Genomic DNA, 20379 nt, shown 5'->3' on the forward strand with positions numbered 1-20379 from the left:
ATCATCCTGCTGTCTGGTGGAGAAGGGGCTAGTCTAAAAATGTGGCCCCCCCTGTCAGGCAGGGCCTGGCCGGGGGCCCGGCTGGGCAGGTGGGGACAGGCAGCAGGGTTTCTCACACAATGGACTCCACTGAGCACAGCAGGGCTGCGATGGTGAAGGTTCTCCAGCACAGAGTCCCAGTGGCTACAGGTGAGACTAGCAGACCAGCTAACGGACTTGACAAGTTTATGTTTAACTCGAAAGAGGGCAGATGGACCACTGTGCAGTGTAATATCTTGGGATGGAAATGTCTCAACTGCTCTGTTCTTTTCACCAGATCGCAGAAAAGCTGAGGCAGGCCCTCGGCCGCTTCCCAGTTATGTAGACCAGAACGGACACAAGAGAACTCCGAAGTGCTTCTTTTTGACCTGGGACAATGCAATTCAGTTTTCTCCCCACCCCATCATAAGAGAGAGAGAGAGAGAAGGAAGAAAACCAAAAAGACAGAAGTTGATAAAACTCGTTTTCGTCATTAGCCAGCCTAAAGGCGTTGTTGCTTAGGATGGCCTTCCTTGTTCATTTCGACATATTAGTTACCCAATGGAAATGTCTATTTTTGAAAAATACTTAAATTTATCAAGATTTTTGAATGAAGAAATAGGGGTTCCTCCTCCTGGTATTTTACACAGAATCGTAATTTATATGTTACCTATGATCTTCCAGTTCTTACCCAATGTCAGATAATTAATACTAATTGCTTTCTTAAAAATATGAAAAATGACAGAATAAAAAATGTATCTTTGTATATTTTTATAACTCTTTCAGTCCTTTGGGGACCCTTGTCTGTTTAGGGGAGTCTGCACACCCTCACTGGCATAGCTACAGTTAAGTGCTCCCGGCATGGGGAAGAAAAGAGGGTTCCAGATCACCTACACCTTCACAGTTTGTGGTGGGTAGCCCAGCAGAAGTCCTGTTAGGTGGGCACAGCAGGTGAGAAGAGCCCACCTACCCACTGCTGCCCACAGGTTGATTCCCTGTGCTGCTGTTAGGTAAATTCAGCACTCTGCACGCCCACTTAGCTCACAGTAAGGCGTGTTTTACACTAGAAGAGTAAGTCAGAAAAGGAGATTTGTCCCACTATCCCAGGTGGGTGGCCACCCTGCTTCCAGGACCTCCCACCTGTCACCTTCAGTCCCTCAGCTGTCCATGAGATGGGGGGAGGGAGGTTGCTGATAGGAGAGGCGCTTGTGGTCCCCGGTTTGGAGCAGCAGGCTGGTCAGTATTCTCTCAAAAGATGAAAGCCAAGTTCAGCACCTGTTCCTCTCCGTTTCCCAGAGAATGGGAAAGTTAAGGGCTGGCATGAGCGGGGACGTGCTGCAGCAGCAAGCTGGTGACAAGCAGAGACTGGCTCTGTCTGTGGCTGTGTCCCCGCCTTCAGAGACTCCTGACCCTGGCTCAAGGCCTGAGAGCACAGAGCACACGCTGTCCCTCCCTGCAGACAGTGGTCCCCTTCCACAGTTGCCTTATGATGTGATCCTCTGCTGTCACTTCCTGACCTGATGATGATATTACAAAGATGGGACGTCCGGGCCAACAAACGTGAATGAAACCAAAAATAAGTAGCTGAGGAGATCCAGTGAGCGTGAGCACGAGAACTTCCTGTTCCCTAATATCAGGGGTTTGTTAATGTTTTCTAAGTCATTTCTCCCTACTTGATTTTTCTTTTATAAAATTCCACAGAACCGTGTTTATGATACAGCCGTTTAATATATGTACAAATTGTAAAGAACATGTATAAATATTTTACATAAATGTAAGAGCATGTAGAAGCCAATATATAAATAAATTGTTTTTAAAAACTGTACAGCACATTCTCAAAGCACTTTTTCAGAATACTTTTTGGCACTTTATGTGATCAAGGTTTTGTTGTTGTGAACTCCTTTTTCTCCCAGTCACCGGAAGTTGTCCAGATAATGAACTTTTCTCCAAAACATCCTTCCCCTAACATCACTAACTTTGGTTTCTGAGCCGTCACCAATCCTGCAAGCATGCCACAAACTCTTGACACCCGTGCCCTCCTCCAGATGTCCTAAGGAAGAATGAGCCAGGCACGCGGAAAAGAAAGGTTAAGCGCTGACGAGAAGAGGCAGGAAGTAATGGTAACTGCTTTAGAGCTGAGGGGTAAAGAGGAAAAAGTCAGAAAGTCAGATACAGTCCAGTGGAGGCTGCCATGATGGGGGGAGGGGTGCACCCTATTCCAAAGTGGTTCTTTGGTCTTGATGCTTGGTTTTTAATTACTTGAATCAGCTTCCGATACCACAGAAGAACTGTGGGAATACAGGAACTTTAAAAGGTCTTGGCAGGGGCTTGGAGATGGCTCAGCTGCTGAGACCACTGGCTGCTCTTGCAGAGGCCCCAGGTCTGATTCTCAGCACCCCATGGCAGCTCAGAACTGTCTGTAACTCCAGTTCTGGGGGGATATAACTCCCTCTTCTGGCCTCTGGGGGCCTTGCATATGTATGTGGCACAGACATACATGCATGCTGGCAAACACATTCACATCAACTCTTTTTTTTTTAAGATTTATTTATTTATTTATTTATTTATTTATTTATTTATTTATTTATTTATTTATTTATTTATAGCACACTGTCAATGTTTTCAGACACACCAGAAGGGAGCATCAGATCTCATTACAGATGGCTGTGAGCCACCATGTGGTTGCTGGGATTTGAACTCAGGACCTCTGGAAGAGCAGTCAGTGCTCTTAACCCCTGAGCCAGCCTAAAATCTTTTTGTGAAGTACTAATGCTGACTATGTCAAAGTCATTTACTTTTTGGAAATGAGATGACTAAACAGTGGTCAAACACTGAAAGTATAATCTTTAGGTTTGTTTCATATGTATGAGTGTCTGCGCCTGTCTGGTGCAGGGAGATGCAGGAGGGACATCAGATCCCCTGGAGTTGGCGTTACAGGGTTATTAGCTACTGCGTGGGTGCTGGGAGCTGAGCCTGGGTCCTCTGAAACCATCTGTAACCTCAAATGCTGGAAATATTCCATGATTTGCAACATGCTGTCAAGTTGTTTATGATATTAGAAACACGGTGTGTGCCAGAGTTTGACAGTGAAAACTGATTTTAATGGCTCGTTTAGCCTCACATTTGAAATGAGTTAAATATGGATCCTCAAGGTGAAACAGTTTACCATTCAGTTCTCACATCAGAGCCGCATTCCATATCAAACTAAAGTCCCAGCAAGCCCAAATTAAGGCAAGTGGTTTTATGCATTTTGATATATTGGCTAAACACAATCCTCTGAACATCAAAAAATATATAGTTTTGCTTTGAATTTGGTATAAGAATTTGAAAATACTTTCAAGTTTCTGAGAAAATATTTTGGTATATTTGCTACTCCAACTTTAGTCAATAAATGATCCTTACCATGTTTCAACTGGAATGCATAGAGCTGAGGTCTGATAGTCAACAGAGAAAAAAATGATTATATCTCCTTACTAGACCTTCCTAGGCCCTATCTCCCAGAAACAGTATCTCTTCACGATCATGCCTTACACCATGCAGTGGTGGTGCACACCTTTAATGCAGCACTCAGAAGGCAGAGGCAGGAGAGTTTCTCAGTTCGAGGCTAATGTAGTCTACAGAGCAAGTTCTAGGATGACCTGGGCTACACAAAGAAATCATGTCTTAAAAAACAAGATGATGATGATGATGATGGACACACTCATGGAACCACCTTCGGGCAGTGCCTAAATTTGTGAACTGTTTTCTAGAATAAAGCATACTCAGAGTAAAATACCAGAGAATCGGATGAGCACCTTAATTCAGAGAATGGAAGCTACGCCCATCAAACATTGACGCATCCATTTCTGAAATAGGATGCCAAATGGTCCATTAGTTTACGTTGCCCTCTTTTGTAATAAAAGCATCAGAAACTCAAGTTTTATTACTTAGGTATTCATTTTCTTTGGTAGTGATTACAGACTTGGGACCTGGTTGACAGGATTTTTTGTTTTGAGACATGGTTTTTCTGTGTTAGCCCTGGATGTCCTAAAACCTATTCTATAGACCAGGCTAGCCTCAAACTCAAAGATCTGCTGCCTGCTTCTGCCTCCCTGAGTGCAGGGATTAAAGGCGTGCACCACCTCCACCTGGTGATTCGATCGGATTATTATTCGGAGATTTCTTTCGCGTAGCCTTGGGAATGGATAACAGGAAATCATGCACAGACCCTTTGCGCATCAGTTTCTATTAGTGTCTGTGTATTCAACGAGTGGCCAGAGTGTTATTCTACAATTAATGTGGCTCAGGGAAGACGATGGAGAATAGTCAAGTCTCATAAAAGACAGGTTTACAGCGCAGAACAAGAGTGGGTGGACCCTTGAGCTACACTTTGCCACCAGCTTTTAGTCTGTTTCTGAACTGTCAGTTCCTATTTCCCAAATGGGGGACGGCTCTTTGAGATTACAATTTATATTACAACAATCTTCAGAGGGGTTGCCAAGGTACCCGGGAGTCCCTCACCTGGCGGGTGGCCCAGCGAGAGGGGAGAGGGTCCTTTTGTAGGCAGCTCACTCGACCCTGTGGCATGGTCGGGATGCAGCTGTGCGTGAGGGTTTTGGAAAGAAGGACCCACAGGGACAGAACGATAGGCAGAAGTAGCCACGGCCATCTCTTCATGGGGTCCTGCCTGAAGTGCAGGCAACTTCTCTAAACAGGCTGAGCAATAGCTCCGGGAGCAGCACCAGGAGGAGCGGTGGGCGGGGCGTGCGGTTGTGGGCGGGGCTTAGACCGATGTGTGGCGGGGCCATGTTTTTTTTTAGCCGTTTTGGGGGTGGGCGGAGCAATATTCCTGAGGGGCGGGGCTGCTGCCCGGTGGTGTTTTAGGCCTTTGAGGCAGCAGGTGAGCCTGAGGGGCGGAGTTTGTGGGCGGAGACTGGACTCAGGCTAGCATGAATCACTGGGTGTAGGTTGGCTGTTGACCCAGCAGCTGTCAAGGCACAGATGCTTAAAACAAATACACCTACAAACCCTGACCTCGGGGAATTTTCTAGAACAGAGCTCTGGGCGTTGAGAATGAAACCTAAACAAGCACGTCTCTAGGCGCTGGACTGCACCTGCCTAACCGCCCTCAGAAGCACTTTATTACTAAGTTATAACTTTTGTTTTTCTCCAAAACAGGGTTTCTTTGTATAACCCTGGCTGTCCTGGAACTCGATTTGTATACCAAGCTGCCCTTGAACTCACAGAAATCCACCTGCCTCTGCTTCCCAAATGCTGGGATTAAAAGTATTCACCACTATGCCCACTCTAGGTTTAGCTTTATGCTTAAAGATGAAGAGATGTCCTACTGGCCTTCACATGGCACATGATCTGGCTAGGAGTAGTGAGGGAGTAAAAAGCAGACACACAGACAGAAACATCTAGTTTGGGGTAGACTGATGCAGAAGCTACAGCACCCCAGAAACTCATTATAGAGGTGAACAAGAGGTGGGGTTACTATACAGCTGAGCAAGGAGGCAAGCTTTACGAAACACAGGTGGAGTGAGGAGACTTCACATGTGTACCCATGCCTTCTTCCATTAGCTAGCCTCTGTAGGAAACAGCCTCAGTAGGGGAGCCGTCTTCGGTCCATAGACATGGGGATGGGGTGCTATGAGGTAGACATTTTCTGCACACATCATCAATATTTACACTTGGACTAGGGGAAAGGTTTGTCATTTCCCACGGGAAAGAGCCTATTGGGTTCTTGACGTGGTGCGCTCCTGTCAACGGCTTATATTCACTGGGAACTCCACTAAGGGTTCCTCTGCTCCTCACCATGCTGGCTGTGCCCCCATGTGGCAGAATGTGGTTGTTTAGCCCAAACCCATGGATCTGTACCCTCATCTTTTATCCACCACAACTGAAGGAATGGAGACGTCACTGAGTTCACCGAGAACCACAGCTGTAGGCAATGAGGCTTCAGCCGAAAATGGCTTTAAAAGCTTTGCCTTTTTCTAGTAAAACAAATGCGTCAAGTTTTGATTCCTGGTGTCTTAGCTCCCTGACCCGGAATGACCTTGTGATGCTGCAAGCTAAAGCAGACAGTTGGTAATCGTGACACAAGAAGCCAGCGTGCTCAGAGAGGAAACTTGCCCAAATCCTTGGTGACATTGCTGAGCATCTACCCCAGCCCCGGACATCCACTGTGAGACTTACTAAGAGTGGACAAGCCAGGCTCAGGTCTTTACTCTGAGCGCCTGTTAATCTGGCCTACACCCAGACTGCAGGCAGTGTCGTGCAGGAGGCTCTCAAAGCCAAGGCCAGCCTCAGCTGCCTAGCAAGACTGTGAATCAGAAAAAAGTCATTGATAGGTGAGAGGTGTGTGTGTGTGTGTGTGTGTGTGTGTTTGTGTGTCTGTGTGTCTGTGTTTGTGTGTGTGTTTGTGTGTCTGTGTGTTTGTGTGTCTGTGTGTTTGTGTGTCTGTGTGTGTGTATGTGTGTGTATGTGTATGTGTGTGTGTGTGTGTGTGTGTATGTGTATGTGTGTGTGTGTGTGTGTTATTGGGCCATGTTTGACCTAATTGATTTTATTCAAAAGAGAATCACCACATAGTAATTTAAAGTTATTTTTTTCAAAATTGGCTTTTTGGTGAAATGTTTTAGGAAACATTTCAAATGCATATTCTAAGTGTTTTATATTAAGTTTCTATCTCCACACTTCCAAATATACACAGAAACAGAAGGCACCATGTGACTCTTCACACACCCAGGGGGAGGTCAGCGCTCAGCCTGTTGGTATCCTTCCTGGGATGGAAGCTTGCTCCTCGTAAGTCTCCAGTCCCCAGCACCATCTACTGATAGAAGGTCTGTGTGGCGTGAAACCCAAACGTTCGTAACTTTTTCTGGAACTTTTGCTGCCACTCAGAGTGACTATTTACAGGAATTTTTATAAGACAGTTTGTAGACTCTTCAAGCAGGCTGTTCCTGAATAAGGGTCAGAACAGGAAGGACACACTGGAATGGACACACCCGAGGAATCCTTCTGCCTGCTGTACCAGGGAGGCCCTAGCAGCTGAGCCCCTTCCTACCTGTTTGTTGGGTACAGGTTTGATTGTTTAAGTCTCTGCCAGGTTTCCACCAGTCTGGATATTAGCCAGACACTAGAGAGTTCTCCCTGAATCGAAACCGTTCTGAACGCAGGCAGACCTCTGCTGTTCTTGGCATGTGGAACTCCCCTGTGCCTGTGAACCTTGGGTTGTTTTTGTAGATGTTTATTTTCAGAGGGCACCCAAGGTCTGTCTGCCAGACTGCCACCCCCATGTGGAAGGTGCATCTTAGCCTCAAAAGGGAATTAACTAGGCCTCCGTCCACCCTAGGGCTATAGGTACCCACGCCAGCCACAGTTTCTATACCAAACCCCCTGAATGATAGGTTTTTTGACTTTCAGAAATAGGCCGGGGGGAAGGCAGGCACTTGCTTAGTGGGCAGGAGGAGCTCTGGGCTTGGACCTTAAAGCACTCATTGGTCTGTGTGGCAGCCTGGAGCTGCCAAGCACACATGGTTGGTGTGTGTGTGTGTGTGTGTGTCTGTGTGTGTGTCTGTGTGTGTATCTGAGTATTTGGGGAGCTCTTGTTGACTCTAGTGCCATCTGAAGAGAGAGTGCAGTCTGGAAGGTTCTGCTAACTGGAAAGCCATGGGGCCTACACTCAGTTCTCAGGTTTTAAGTTCTGTGTGCCTTATGTTTGTCGATGGGTCTAGAGTGATTATCAGTATTCTCTCTATACGCTTATTTTTTTTTTTAACAAGTAATGGCAAAGTGCACATTGAAACTAACCATTCCTGTCAGCTACTTCCCATCACTTGGTCAGCCTGCCCTAGAGGCCCAGACAAGCTTTGCAGGCAGCAAATGATTTCAGCCCCTCTGCCATGCCACATGGCTCCTGCTAACATACATGGGATAGACTCTGCCAAGATGTAGCCATGTCCATGGTGACAGACACTAAAACCTACAAGGAACTCAGGCTAGTAGGTCAGGTAAACACCCATCGTTACTGGATCTGGGGCCTTGAGCTGCCAGACATTTTCTTGATTAATGGTTGATTGATGTAGGAGGAACCAATCAATTATGGGTGGTGCCATGCATGGGCAGGTAGGTGAACAAGCTGAAAGTCCTGCACTGTGAAACATGCTTTTAATCTTGGCACTCAGGAGGCAGAAGTAGGCAGATCCCTGAGTTCAAGGCTAGCCTTGTCTACAAGAGCTAATTCTGGGACATCCAGAGCTACCCAGAGAAACCCTACCCCCTTCCCCCATTCCTTGCAAAAAAAGAAGTTGAGTAAGCCATAGAGAGCAAGCCAGGAAGCAGCATTCCTTCATGGTTTCTGCCTGGAGTTCCTGCCCTGACTTGCCTCAGTGAGGGACTGTGACTGTAAAGTGGAAATAAACTCTTTCTACCCAAGATGCTTTTGTTCACGGTATCTATCACAGCACGACAACAGAAATCTAGAGGCGATGCCCAAGTACAAGTGAGACAAAGTTTCCCCAACAAAAACTACTGAGCAGAGTTGGGGATTTAGCTCAGTGGTAGAGCGCTTGCCTAGCAAGCACAAGGCCCTGGGTTCGGTCCCCAGCTCCGAGGAAAAAAAACAAAAAACAAAAAACTACCGAGCAAGGCTTGGCACCAAAACAGACAGAACCTGATAGCTTCGGAAATGTGTGGGCACCGACGAGCGCCTCTGCATCTTCTCTGTGGCCATCATGAGGGGCAGCGAGCTGAAGGGCACCCGGAATGCCTGGAAACACAGCTAGATGTTCTTTGTCAACAAGGTGATGGTGGCCGTGGGTCAAAGCCCATGCAGACAGCCTGCATCGGGTCAGCAAGACATTGAGAGGTGAAGGTGGACTCCCTTTTACCAACTACACGAAGGAAGTTCCAGTGGTTCAGGAACTATATAGAAAAGGATTTTGCTGGAGTTTGGGAACAAAGCAACTTTAACTGTGAGCCTGGGTCCAGGGCTCCTAAAGCCGCTCCCCGGGAGCGGGGGCCGAGGCAACCAGGCCTGCCCACTGCCCCTAAGAAAGGTGTGGTAACCATGGTATCTGATTAGGAAGTATGGAAGCAGAGTGACCAGTTGACCCTAGAGCAGGCCCGTGGCCTGAAGCTTTTGTGGGATGCCCAGTTGGGAAGATCCCAGCAGTTGGACGATGACCTTCGAGAGGGTGCACCAGAGTTTGAGGGAGAATGGGGGGGGGGGGAGAGGAGGAGGAGGAGGAAGAGGAAAAGGAGAAGGAGGAGGAGGAGGTGGATAGCCTACTCTAGGACTTTCCAACAAGTTCTTCCTCTCCACTGGACCACCCAGGACTGCTGTCACCCCTCTGGAGGGAGCAGCTGTTTATTTTGCTTTGGTGACTTTGTATAAAAATTAAATTTTGCCTGCTTCTGCCTCCCTAGTGCTAGGATTGAAGGTGTCTGCCACCATTGACCAATCCTGACCGACTGGACCCCAAGACCAAGAGGCCTTCCCTCGGGTTGCTTGAAGGTTTCGGATCGAAAACTAAGTATCAATGCTAAGCAAGACCACGTGCTGAGATTCTCAGGTGGGAGAGGCCGGGTCCCCACCTGACAGTCTAATAGGCGAGGCCAGGGGCATCTCAGCGAGGTCAAGGTGTAGTGGCAAATGGGGGTACAGGGAATGTATGTCGCATCTCTCCGACAGGATGTAATCCCTGCCCCCAAACACCAGTTTACTTTGGACCGGGAACTAAAGTCCCCGGTAGAAGGCAGCATTTAAAGAGTGTGTCAGGCACACACACACCACTCACAAGCACACACTCAATCACCAAGGTAGCTTCAGAGTGAAGGTCACTTTGCGCTTCTGCAGTCCCGCTCCAGGAGACTGAGGCACAGAACCCAAGGGCCCCATCCCGGGTCGCAGGTGCTGGGGTGAGGTGAGCTGGAGGGGGCGCTGCGCGGGGCAAGCGGCAGCAGGGTTTCCCTGCCCTGCTCAGCCCGCAGCCCCCAGCTGCCCATATAAGGCCGCGGTCCAGGCAGGGTCCGGGCTCCTGATGTTCTCCGCCGCTGCAGCCTCCTCCGCGGCGAGGAATGTGTGGAATCTCCCTCACCCGCAGCTGCCCCCGGCAGGGAGGACAGTCCGGGAGTATCCGACCCAGGAAAGCAAACCCACGGGGCTCAGTCCCGGTCCCCACTGTGGCTCGCAGGTGCCTGCCTCGCCGCTTGGGGGAGCGCGGCAGTCGTCGGAGCGGCCCGGCGGCGGTGCCACTTCACCTGCCCGGGGTAGCGCAGCGCGGCCAGGGTGGAGGAGGTGGAGGAGGAGGAGGAGGAGGTAGAGGAGGAGGAGGTGGAAAAGGAAGAGGAGGAGGGGGGAGGAGGCCGTCCTGGCGTTGGAAGAGGAGGAGGAGGAGGAGGAGGAGCCTGCGGCGCCGGAGCCCGGCACAAAGTGAAACTCCTGGAAGCCGCGCGCCCTCGGGCAGGACCCCGCCCCGGCTCCCCTGTGCTCCCGGCGCCCATGGCGCTGAGCAAAGGGCTGCGACTGCTGGCGCGGCTGGACCCCACCGGCCCGAGCAGCGTGCTGCTGGAGGCGCGGGGCCGCGGCGACTGTCTACTCTTTGAGGCCGGCGCGGTGGCCACGCTGGGTGAGTGCCGCGCTCCCCGTGCTCCCCACGCGGGCGGCGATGCCAGGGAGTTAGTAAAGGCGCTCGACTCCGTGGAGTCCTGGGGACTAGCGGTGTTCAGTTCCCCGACGGGGAGGACCCCGGCCGCTTGGGGATCGCCAGGAGCGCTTGTTCACAGGAGTAATAGGTGCGAGGGACACCAGAGAGCTGGCCCCTCTGTCTGGACGAAGCGTCGCTCTCCCCTGGGAGGGGTGTCTCCGGGTGCGCTCTTTCCCGAGTGGGGATGGGGTGGGGGCGTCTGTTCCTGGAGAACCAACCGGCTCTAATTCCGCTCCTGGTGCTCAGTGCGGGAGCTTTGCATGTTCTGGACACCCTGAAGAGGGTGCCCTGAGGAGGAGTCCACCTAGTGCTCCCTTGCTCGTGCACCTGTTGAATACACCAAAGCTGCATTGCCTTGCCTGAAAGGATGACACGTAGACACCAAAACAGACTTTGAGAAACCTGGATGGCACCCTTCATTTGCCTCCTATAAATACTCCATCAGAAGCAGGAGTAGAACCTGGAAGCAAATATACTCTCTGGTGACTTTATCTTTATGCTGGGGCTGAGGAGAGGGCAAGCCGTTGCATTGATTGACTATAGAGTTCTTGAGATTAGCATTGTGCTAAGGACCTTAGAGACACAATCTTACACAACCTTTACACTTTTAACTCGTAATAAAGGTAAACAAACGGAGGCCCAAAGACTCTAAGACACTTGCTCCAGGCAATACAGCCTTGAGTGTGGCTATTTTGGTGATGTCATGCGGTGCATGCCTTCCTGGTAACTGCAACTTCCGGATCCCTAGTTTTGTAATTGACATTCGCAAGAAAGTCTAGGTAGCATAAAGCCAGCAGTCAGATAGGATGGGTAGGATTTTCATGACGAGCCTTGGAGGGCAGGCTTGAGACAGTGGGTGTCCAGTTGTTCGTCCTCCTGGTGTCCCTAGCTAAACAGGATCACTTATATTTTGGGAGGGAAGTAATGCAAAGCACTTGTTTGCAAAGTGCTTCATGTTCTTTCTTCAGGTTTGCATGTGTTGACTCCAGATGCTGCATACGTATCTGTGTGTGTGCATACACATGTGTTAAAGGGAACACATCCATTGCTACTTCCTGGGCCAGGCCATTCATGTGTAATTTATCGAGCTGGGTGTGGTGGGATACACCCCATGCTCTGCCTAGTCAAGGTGGGAGGGTGAGTGGGTAGAGGGATTAAGCTGCGGAGTTTCATACCAGATTGGGCAACCTTACCAGACCTCAAAACATGCTGGCGAATACGGATACAGAAAAGGCAAACGGCAAGTAGCTGCCTTGCTCTCAGTCGCTTGATTAGGGAAGCTGGATTCTGTGTCACATTATTCCAATTGGAGTTCTGTCCTGAAAAGTCCCAGTGTGGTCATTTGTTGCAGCCTTGAAAGAAAACTGTGGAACTTTCCACTCCATTTTAGATGTCTACTCCAGAAGGCATTTCTCAGAACCCAGACATTAATTTCATGATACAAAGTTATTGTGACTTGGAAGAGACTAAAATGTCTTTCAGTCGGGCTTCACAAAGCTAAGTGGTGCTCATACCCCAGTGAGAGTGGCTCTGAAGCCACTTGGAACAGGTGTCTCCCATCCCGCAACTGAGTTTGTACCACAATGCCCTTGCATGGTGGCGATGATACAGTACTTTGGATTTTACAGCGGAAGTTGTGATGAAAAGAATTGTCACATTCTAAACCTTCTCCCTTGTTCTATCTCCACACCTAACCGTCTGCTTTCAGTAGACCATTGGCTGAGTTACTCACAGTTATGGGTTTGTTTTCCTTGGTCAACGAAAATGACACTTTTTATTTCTTTTTTTAAAAGAAATTGTAGCCTTTGCTGATAATGTTGTGAGAGGATCACAAGAGAGCCTTTGTTATCGCAAAGATACTGCTTTGCACTTTTAAAACATCCTAAATGCCTCATTGTTGGATGGAATAACTCTAAACTTGAAATCGCCACCTGTCTCCAGGGCCAGCTAGCTACGTGACTTTCTTTTCCTTGGCATTTCTTTTCCCCCAAGGAATAGGACTGGAGAGGTGTTGGCAGCCATCTTCCAGAGGACTAGATCATGAGTCCCAGCACTAACGTGGCAGTCCACAACTGTCTGTAACTCTATTTCCTGGAGATCTGATGCTCTTTTCTAGCCTCTGAGGTCATCAGGCACATGTGGTGCACAGATGTACATTCAGGCAGTACACCCGTATACTTGAAATAAGAATAAATTTTTTTTGAGGCAATATCTCATAACCCAGGCTGGCCTGGAACTCACTTTGCCCCTACCTCCTGGGTGTTGGAATAAATGACATGTGTTAACCACTCAGCTAATCTTTTCAAAATATTTTTTACGTTTTAATGTTTGGGGGTGTTTTTGCAGTGTGTGTGTCTGTGTACCGACCACACACATGTGCCGTGTCTGAGAAGGCCACAAGATCCAGCTGGATCCCCGGAACTGGAGTTAAACAGCTTTGGGTCACCATGGGGATGTCGGGAGTCAAACCTGAGTCCTCTGGAAGTGTCCACTGTGTTTAACTGCTGAGCCAGCTCTCCAGCACCCCTCCCCCATAAATAAACCTTCAAGGAAGGAAGAGAGACTCACTACCTCTTGAGTGTTGGTGGCAGTGGGAGAGGCATAGAGACAGATGAAGACAGTACGTTTATGGCAGTCTAATCCCGACTCCTTCCTTATGGGCAAGGGGTGTGGCAGCCTGTTGTTTCCCTTGGTCAGTCAGTTCCTATGCTGGGCTGCATTCCCAGTGAGCCTAATGGAGTCCAGATTCCTGCCTTGTGGGGAATAGTCTTTCTTGGCCTCTGTGTTCTTCTAAGCTGTGTCCACACTTTTACCAGGCATGATAAGCGACTTCCATGACTGAGCCAAGAGATGGAAGTGTATCTTTGCACACACTGTGTGCCAGGACCTTCCTAGTACATGTATATCCTCCAGGAGGTGCCATCTTGAAAAATGTCTCCTATTCGGGGACTGTGCGCTCACTGCCTTACAGGTTTTAGGCAATTTTGAAAGATGGGCTCTTGGATTGGATACTGAGTTTAGGAATGAGCAGGTTAACAATGAGCAGTTGGTGAGGGAAGGCGTCTGTAACCTGCCCTTACCTGTTCTAAACCACCTCCAAGGTGATGGTCTTTACACAATATCATCTTGCCTGCTAGCAGGAGGCTTCTTGAAGGAATAATCCCAACGTTCTGTGTCTATAGAATTCAGTTAAGGATCGTTTATGTGGATCAGTGATACCAGATCTTCCAGAGGCAGAGGCTGCACAGACGCGTGCACCAGTTCGGAAGGCCTTTACAATTTTTGTGGTGACCCGAGTGAGCGTGTGGAGCCTTCTTTGTAGTATACAGATGTTCTTACGTGAGTGCCGGGACAGTAGTACCCGCCGTCTCTTCTGTCTCTGTCTCTTTTAGACTCAGGATAGACAAATGAAACATTTTGATCCTCGGTTCTCTAGAGACCCCCAGGAAGGGCATGTGGGAGCAGCCCTGTGTGTACACCTTGGTTTGCTGACTGAAACTCTGCCTCATCTTCCTCTAGCCTTGCCTCTGTTGATGGATGACAGCCAGGGAGAAATGGGGAAGGAGGCTTGTGAGGTTTAAACAGTTGGCGAATGCTCCTAAATTTGGGGGGTTTTCCTGGAGAAAGGTTGCACACGAACAGCTGACTTCCTGATTAGCCCAGCTGCTGTGTTTGTCAGACACCACAGCTATGCTTGGTTTGCACGAGTGAGGTGGCCCTGAGCCCAGTTAGGCCTCTTTAGGAGTGTTCATTTTCTTAGGTTCTGTAGCCAAAATCTGTGAGAACCACGAAGGGGCCATTGTGTAGATACAGAAGAGAGGTGGAAACACACGAAGGTCCTGACCTGAGCCATTGGAGCTCTGGGCCAGGGTCACAGTGGCTGATGGGCCCCTCATCACGGTATGTGGACCATTTCCACAGAGCAGGTTTTCTCTGCACCCCGTTTGTAAAAATGAAAACAGGTAACCATGTCTCTCTTCTTGTTGCAAAGTGGTTACTTCAGTTCTGAATGGGCTCTAATTGGGACAGTGTGGCTCGGAATTTTATTTTTAACATTTAATTATGAAAACCATACAGAGAAACAGAGCAGGGAAAATCAACCTTCATGGACTTATAAAGTATTAGTGGTTGTCAATATTTTGATAAATTAATATTTTTCCACACACCCCTCTGAGTAAAAAGAGCCTCCTGAAATGTAACTTGTTCTATACCGAGTGATAGTTTACTTTTCTCACATTGACTGACTCTCTCTCTCTCTCTCTTCCATTCAATTTGCTTTATTTTGCCATAAATTAAAAAAATTAGACATCTTTATCTGGACAAAGCGATGTTGTGATACATGCAATGTATCACACAAACAATGTGGAATAATTAAATTAAGCCACTTACCACACTCATTTCGAATACAGTTGTTTGTTTTGGTTTTTATGATGAGAAATTTAAATGTATTCTTTCAGCCATTTTGAAATGTTCAGTACATTGTTACTAGTTCCAGTGGCCCACAGACTATGTAAGTTCATAATCAACTCAACAGAGATCTCCACGGTAGAAATGGTGTGAGCAGATTCAGGTCATTTGGGAGTTGGTGACCCTTAACCGGGGAACCCCTGATCTGCTTAGGGCTCACTGGTGGGCTCAGGAGGAGACCCCATTATTAGAATAGCCCAGGGACTATATCCACTAGCTTCTGTGCTTCCCCTTCTCGATACTCCTGCTCCCTAGCTCCCTGCCCCTTGCTGTGCAAATTGCACAGCCTGTTTCCTGATGCAGAAACGGACTCCTTCCTCAGGCCCCTGACTGATTAGCCAATGGGGTTCCTGCCATAGGCCCCTGGAATGGAACCTAAGGTAGCTGAGTATCTGTTGTGTGTACTTGAGACCCTTGGCAGGGGCAAACGGCCAAGGGGGGAGGCAGTGGAAGAAGAGCAGGCTCGAACAGCTCTGCCTGTTGGCCACATTTTAGACTTGTCCCTCTGGTCAGTCATGGAGATCTGCTTCTCAAAGCAGGAGGACAAAATGTGTATTGTTAATGTTTGCTAGTTTGATTAAAATAGAGAAGGAGTTCAGCATGGGAGGTGTGGAGGGTCATGGTCCTCTAACCCTAGGTTCTACAGACAACCAGGCTGGCTGCCTTGGGCACACGTGCCAGTCTGTGGGCCATGGGCTACTTCTGGACTATATATACTGTTTCTGCAGCCTTGCCAAATGAGGACAGGGACCGGTTCCCCCTACCTGATTGCCTTTCAAGCCCCAGATAAACGGATCTGAGCTAGACTAGGGAACCAGGTTGGGGTTCCTAAACATTTCTGAGTGGGCCGTGTGGTATGGTAGTTAACCCACTAAGGGATAAATATCAAATCAGGCCAGGTAGGTGTTTGAAAGTGTGGAAGTTTCAGAGCTCCTTGCCACATGGAGGACATGGCTGTCTGCTGGCTCCATCCTCAATCCAGAACAGCCCAGCCAAGGCCACGTCCCATTCTTTCTTCAGGAAAATTGAGGTGAATGAAAAGCTTCAAGAGTCATCAGGGCCTTGATCCGGAACTCTGCCTGAAACATTCGTGTCAGGAAACAGACACGGATCAGGGGCCTGTTAGCTTCGAGGAGGCTTGTTGTAAGTTGGCTTGAGGTTTTCAACCAGTTAACTAAGCTTTGGCTCAACCTGACAATAGCTGGCTAGCATTTGGTGATATGAGCCTGGTGCCATTTTAAGTGGTTTAAATATATCAATTTAATACTTAGAATAAGGCAGATCCTAGTGAGCTCTATGTTATACTTGGAGAAACCGAGGCAAAGAGAGGCATAAGAACGTGTCTGAGGTTTCACTTCTAGTTAGTGGTGGGGCTGTGATTTGTATAAGACCCGTCTGTGAGGACAGGAAGTCAGGTAAAATGCCATTCTTGCTGTAAAAATAAGCAAATATATGTGTGAAGAAAGAGTCCCTTTATCCGTTTGTCCTGTGGGCTTGCTGGTGAGTATATCCACCCCACAGTCCATCCAATTAAAGCTGGTTTCATCTGACACACTTTTTTTTTTTTTTTTTTTTTTTTACAGAGGAGGCTCCTACTTAGAAACAAGTCTCCTCCTTTTTGAGCAGAGCGCCTGGGGCATTGCTAAAGATAAACCAGATGCTTAGTGCAGTGTGTGTGCTTTGTGTGCACTTCAAGCTTGCATTCTTCGGGGACAGAGTGAAGCCCAGGCTCTGGTGTGCTTTGCCGTGGATGTCTTGGCATGGTACTGATGTGGTATCCCAATGCTGATTGAAAAGCAGTCTCCCCACGGTGGTAGATGAAGGACAACGCACCCCACCCCCTCCCCCACAGACTCATGTTGGAATGCTTAGCCTCCAGTTGGTGGAACTGTTTGAGAAGTATTAGGAGGGAGTGGCTTTGTTGGAGGAGGTGTGTCCCTGGAGGTGGGCTTAGAGATTTCAAAAGCCCCTAGTAGGCACATTCTCACCCCCTCAGCCTGCAGATAAGGATGTAAGCTCTTAGCTACTGCTCCCTGGGCTCAGCCTCTGAAATATTAGCAAACTCTCAACCGAACGCTTTCTTTTCAAAGTTGCCTTGGCTATGGTGTTTCATCACAGCAAGGAACAATAACTAAGGCAGTCGTGCAGCGGGAACCCTGGCACCCTCAGGCTCCCTATGGCGTTCCTGGGAGTGGAATGGGAGGACTGTTATGGACGAGATAGAGGGCTGGGCCCTCCTGAGCTCTGGATTTGAATCAGAAGTTTCTAAGTGAGGTAGGCACTGTGGGAGCAGACCCACCTGCTCCCTCCTCTCCCGGCTTAGCCTGTCCTGGGAGCCGGATGATCTGCCAGGCAGGTGTTCAGAGCAGTGCTGGGCTCAAAGGCAGTGCTGGGCAGGCACTGGCGTCTTTGCCAAGGTTTGTGTGGGAAGGCAAGGTGCACCTGGCAGGCCCCACTTGTCTGTCACTTACGATATATGGGACCGGCAGGGTGCTACTTGCTCCCAAAGTCTCCTGGCTTAACAAATGCTTCAGAGCCAGATTCTTTGAGAGCACATTAACCGCAGAGGTCAGGTGGCAACTTGTTCTGGAGGCCAGGAACATGTCCTGATGTACAAACATGGAGGGCTGAGTTCAACCTGAGAGCAGCTTTTTTAGGAAAATGGGATTCCCTAGTTAGGTCTGCTGTGTCAGGGAGTGGGCGCTTTCTCCTCACCTCTGTGCATTCTGTTATGCCTTAAAGCCCCAGAGGATGATGGGCCTCTCTTCTGCTTTCCTGGACCCCGTGCCCAGCGTGCACGCAAGCTCCTGTTTTGTCCTCAGTTCACATCTGCTTTAGGTGAAGCTACGTATGTCCTGAGAACAGGGCCCCATCCTGGCAGATCTTGGGGAGGCTCAGAGCCACGTGTCCTCGCTGGTTCAGGGCTGCCATGGGCTTTGTCAGTGGAGGAAACATGGCATTTGTCCCTGGAGACATGGCTCCACAGATGAGAGCACTGGCTGCCCTGCCAGAAGACCAGAGTTCAATTCTAGCACCCAGTTGACAGCTCACAACTGTCTATAACTCCTATTCCAGGGGACCTGACACCCCCACACAGACATAAATGCAAGCAAAACACCAATGTACTAGACAGACAGAAAGACAGGTAGGTAGGTAGGTAGTTTGTTTTTTTTTTTTAAGACAACGATGAAGGTCCAGATGGACAGAGAGCCTGGCATCTAGCCAGCATTCCTCCCTCCTGTCAGGGATGCCTTTGTGTGAGGGCAGAGTATCGAAGATTTGCATTGTTAGACGTCATCTTTAATGAAAATGTAACTATAACCAACCTTCTACCTCCCTTAGCAAGTCCCTCTCTTGCCTGCTCTGCCCATGAGTCAATAACAGAGGAGTTGGCTGTTCCACTTGGTAAAATTGACCTTGGTGAGGTGGCCAACACATGGGATACCTGCTATGCTATCTTGGCTGCTGCCTTCTGGTCAGCTACATGGTCTCAGACACCTTCTCTTCCTGAGAGGAAGCATATGTCCATCTAGAATCAAACATCAGCGTTGTGGGTCCCAGAACGAGAGATTGCCTGCCTGGTTTCCCTCATCCGGAACTTGCACATTTGCTAGGGAAAGTGATGACTGTTGTGACCACAGAGACCAGGTCATGGGACAACTTAGCCTTCAGGGTTGACTCAGGCCCTTTCTCTGCTGCTAGGCATAAACAACAAGACTGATACAGTGTTGCAAATCCCTGATTCTCCATCTGTACTTCCTGGGGATCTTAAAATGCAGCGTCTGCCTCAGTGGTGAGGCAGGATGTACGTGTGTGTGTGTGTGTGTGTGTGTGTGTGTGTGTGTGTGTGTGTCTGTCTGTCTGTCTGTCTGTCTGTCTGTGTCTGTGTGTCTGTGTGTCTGTGTGTATGTGTATGTGTGTGTCTGTGTGTGTATGTCTGTGTGTGTGTCTGTGTGTATGTCTGTGTGTGTGTGTCTGTGTGTATGTGTGTGTCTGTGTCTGTGTGTCTGTGTGTATGTCTGTGTGTGTGTGTGTCTGTGTGTATGTGTGTGTCTGTGTCTGTGTGTGTGTCTGTGTGTGTCTGTGTGTAGAGGGGGTGTTAATCTATATTTCTCACCAAAACTCAGGTGGTTCTGGCCCATCTGAGTGGTTTCATCACTACCTTGGGAGAGGAGGCTTGCATTAGCGCTCTGCCTCCCTGTGCCATTCTTCCCCTCAGGAAAGTTACTTAACGCTCCTGTAGTTCTGAATGGTAATCCGGAAGCAACCAACATGGCTTCTCCCATAGTGAGATTCCCTTTTTTATAAGATTTATTTCATGTATGTGTGTATATTTGTGCAAGTTCATGCCATTTGTGTGCAGGCACCCCTGAGGTGAAAAGAAGGGATCAGATTCTCTGAAGATGGGCTCACTGGATGCCCACTCTCTAGTAGCCCCAGCATCTCTCCAGCCTCTCCTTAAAAAAAAAAAAGTTGGGGTTGGGGATTTAGCTCAGTGGTAGAGCGCTTGCCTAGCAAGCGCAAGGCCCTGGGTTCGGTCCCCAGCCCCGAAAAAAAAAAAAAAAAGTCTTCCACACTAAGCGTAACTCTCTCTGGGACACTCTTTCCTAAACCACACAGTGGCTCCCAGCCCCTGCCAGAGCTAACTGAGGTAGACTTCTCTCTCTAATGAGTCCTCTGTCCCTCCTCCTGTGCATTCTTTCCCTGCCACTGCTTCCCCTGAATGCTACTGCGGCCTGAGAGCCACTCCCAACCCCCACTCCCAATGAGATTTTTAAAGATTTTTTATTTATGTATATGAGTGCACTGTAGCTGTCTTCAGACACACCAGAAGAGGTCATCGGATCCCATTACAGATGGCTGTGAGCCACCATGTGGTTGCTGGGAATTGAACTCAGGACCACTGGAAGAGCAGTCATCTTAACCACTGAACCATTTTCTCCAGTTCCTGTTGAGATTTTTAAACCGCAGTGGAAGCGTGCTGTTCAGAGCTTACCACTAAAATAGTATCAAACTGTATAAAACCAAATGTAAAATGAAGAACAATCACCTTCTGGTCTGTGCACAGACACCCTGGGTTTCTGAGTGTACATCTGACCTTGGCGACATCCTCCTCTATTCCAGATTTCTGATTCGCTTTGCTGTTGGGAAACTTGGGCTACCAAGAGTTGACTGGAAGATATCTTCAAAGAGCAGATAGGCT

The 20379-nt window shown here is 48.6% G+C and overlaps 2 protein-coding genes and 1 pseudogene across 16 annotated transcripts in view; all 3 read left to right on the forward strand.

Annotated features, from left to right (window-relative positions):
* Positions 1 to 1843, forward strand: part of Snx9 (sorting nexin 9) — an 88155-nt gene extending 86312 nt beyond the window's left edge. For 3 of the 4 annotated variants that reach the window (XM_039090760.2, XM_039090763.2, XM_039090771.2), the window contains one exon: positions 317 to 1843. In XM_039090760.2, coding sequence (XP_038946688.1) covers positions 317 to 364 — 48 coding nt within the window. In that variant the 3' untranslated portion in view covers positions 365 to 1843. The remainder of the gene's footprint in view (positions 1 to 316) is intronic. The other variant, NM_001127637.1, reaches the window with a different exon arrangement.
* A 135-nt stretch (positions 1844 to 1978) lies between these two features.
* Mrto4-ps2 (mRNA turnover 4, ribosome maturation factor, pseudogene 2) lies at positions 1979 to 9859 on the forward strand (annotated as a pseudogene).
* Positions 9860 to 10369: 510 nt separating this feature from the next.
* Synj2 (synaptojanin 2) overlaps positions 10370 to 20379 on the forward strand; it is a 103412-nt gene continuing 93402 nt past the window's right edge. For 6 of the 12 annotated variants that reach the window (XM_063275686.1, XM_039092680.2, XM_063275679.1 and 3 more), the window contains exon 1: positions 10371 to 10631. In XM_063275686.1, the coding sequence (XP_063131756.1) occupies positions 10505 to 10631 (127 nt within the window). In that variant the 5' untranslated portion in view covers positions 10371 to 10504. 12 annotated transcript variants of the gene reach the window in all.

Source organism: Rattus norvegicus, chromosome 1 (assembly GCF_036323735.1).
Source record: "Rattus norvegicus strain BN/NHsdMcwi chromosome 1, GRCr8, whole genome shotgun sequence".
In the NCBI taxonomy this organism is placed as follows: domain Eukaryota; kingdom Metazoa; phylum Chordata; class Mammalia; order Rodentia; family Muridae; genus Rattus; species Rattus norvegicus.